The sequence below is a fragment of the Micromesistius poutassou genome, assembly GCF_964030765.1.
Source record: "Micromesistius poutassou genome assembly, chromosome: 2".
NCBI lineage: Eukaryota > Metazoa > Chordata > Actinopteri > Gadiformes > Gadidae > Micromesistius > Micromesistius poutassou.
The window spans coordinates 16,899,111-16,901,610 of record NC_140272.1 but is presented as its reverse complement, the minus strand read 5'-3'; the positions used below and the strand labels follow the sequence as shown (position 1 = coordinate 16,901,610).

The following is a 2,500-nucleotide window of genomic DNA, read 5'->3' as shown; positions in this document are numbered from 1 at the left end:
ACGTGAAAGCATCAGTCAATTATGCTAATCTAATAAGGCAAACTCTTTCCTGCCTTAAGGGTCCCTGTTGTCTGTTTTCGTGAGTGAAGAGAGAGAGGGAGAGAGAGAGAGAGAGAGACACAGAGAGACAGAGAGAGAGCTAGAGAGGGAGAGAGAGAGAGAGAGAGAGCGAGGTAGGCAAGAGGACACTGTGGCCCCTCAGGGCCAGTCTTAGCCTTTGAAGTGGCCCTCTCCTCGTTCCCATCCAAGTGGAATAGGGCGTGACTAAGCTAGGTCCCTAGAAGGATATGTTTTTATGTGTGTGTATGTGTGTGTATGTGTGTGCTTGTGTGTGTGTCTGGGTGTGTGTGTGTGTGTGCGTGTGTGGGGGGGGGGTCTTTATCAGGAGCACGTGTCTGCTTCAACCAATAAAACGTGGTCAAAGGTCAGAGGAACTCTTTGGCCTGGAAGCTGGGCATCATTTCCTTTTTGGGCACAAAAAACCCCAACACATCGACTTCAACACACACACACACACACACACACACACACACACACACACACAGACACACACACAGACACAGACACAGGCACAGGCACACGCACACACACACACATTCAAAGTGTAAGTATGTTTTGGGGGTGACCTACTGAAGTACTCACTCTGCCCATACTGGCTGTACTGGTAGCCGGCGGCGACGGGGTCGACGCTGTAGCTGCTGGCGCTGTAGGTGGGGGGGCAGTAGGACTGGGAGGAGGCCAGGCTGTCCACCCCCTTGATGGAGTCGGAGCGCTGGCTGCAGCTGGCCGAGATGGGGTTGGAGCTGTCCAGGCTGCCGTGCAGCGGGGAGATGGAGAAGTCGTGCTGGGACTGGGAGGCCACGCCCCCGGGGTTACTCAGGATGCTCATCACCTGGGAGGGGGAGACGGGACGGGACAGATTAACAACACATGTCTAGACCTAGATCTATACCTATATATATATGTATATCTGTACCTACATCTATGTCTATATCTACAACCTTGTCTATACCTACAGCTATATCTATACATCCACATAGATAAAGATATATTTTAATAGATATATATGTGACGGATCAAAGCAGTGTTTAAAGACTGCTTGTTACTGCTGAAAAACCAGCAGCACAGTACCAGCATAGTCTTCCGTAATTTGTTTGTGGCTTGTGATCAGCCTGAAAGACGCAAAACAGTGTCGTAAAAAAACGCGCAAGAAATTGGAATTGGAGAAGGTCCACATTTCACATTTAGATACCAAACACACAATAATGCAACGCAACACTGCTCGTGTCATTTCATACTGAATTCCCCTTTTTTGCACCAACGTGGCGCACGCGCGTTTGAACACGCGTGTGTGTGCGCAGAGCGTCGGAGGCCCTCAGTGCGCAGCCCGGAGAGGCTGCGGCGGCGGCGGCGGTGGCGAAGCCCCGCTGAAGGACACGAGGACGGGCTGGAGCGCGCCGAAGGAAACAGACGAAAGGTCGACGGCACGGCAGAGACTCAGCGAGAGAGAGAGAGAGAGAGAGAGAGAGAGCGTTTTCCCCATTACAGCTTCGCCCCGGCGCGGCTGCCAGCGAGGCGCTCTGCTGTGGGACAGAAGGGGTCCCAGGGTGATAAGAGAGCCCTGCCGACGGTGCCAGACGGGACCCCCGGTCGGGGAAAAAACCGCGGGCCCGAGCCTCAGCCTACAGCACAACAAGCACCGAGGGAGTCCCTAATCCCTCGCCCCCAGCCCCTCCGTCTCATGAATAGTAATGGGCTTGGAAGTGCTGAATGATCCCCTCTTTAGATCCACACACAAAGTGGGCTCCATGCACAACCAACCCCCCCCCCACCCCCACCCCCTCCACCCCCTTGCCCCTCTTCTCCGCCTCCTCCGCCAGCAGGAGGACCAGGCCCCGGTGCAAGACTGCTACAGCATCCGCATCGTTCATCACGCAGAAACAAACACACACACACACACACACACACACACACACACACCGGTTCAGGGCTGTGGAACCCGCCATGTGACGGCGAGAGACACTCGATCACACGTCAACGGCACGTTCGAGAACTCGATCGGAGCTGCTACTCCACCCCCAGGAGAGCCGGAACAGGTCAACACGACACACACACAACAACACACAACAACACACCCTCTTCTAGCGGTGGGGCCCCCCCCCCCCCGGAACCAGAGGCCCCCCAACCCGGAACAGGGCAGAAACAGAAACGAACGGCGTCCAATTGAGCTTCCTAATAAAACGAGGGTGATACTCAAAGGGGAAGTTGAGTCTACAGGGGTGGGAAAAAGGGCAATTGTCCCACACATGCTTAGCCCCTATAGCGAGGGAGCCGTCCTCCTCAACATCAGGTTCACGTTGGGATTCGCTATGCTGCGCTGGCCTTTGGCCTGCTGGCTGCTAAACCAATTAGCCCGTCGTGGAGGTAGTTACACAGGGGTGATACCGGCTCCCATCTGCCTGCCCGTGTGCACGCTACGTGACGCTACACACACACACGC

General features: G+C 55.1%; 1 protein-coding gene across 1 annotated transcript in view; it reads right to left on the bottom strand.

Annotated features, from left to right (window-relative positions):
- The window catches only part of pax7a (paired box 7a), a gene marked incomplete at both ends in the record, with an annotated part of 32,319 nt that overhangs the window by 1,298 nt on the left and 28,521 nt on the right, over positions 1–2,500 (bottom strand). The window contains 2 exons of the mRNA XM_084463446.1: positions 643–934; positions 1,323–1,447. Coding sequence (XP_084319572.1) covers positions 643–934; positions 1,323–1,447 — 417 coding nt within the window. The remainder of the gene's footprint in view (positions 1–642; positions 935–1,322; positions 1,448–2,500) is intronic.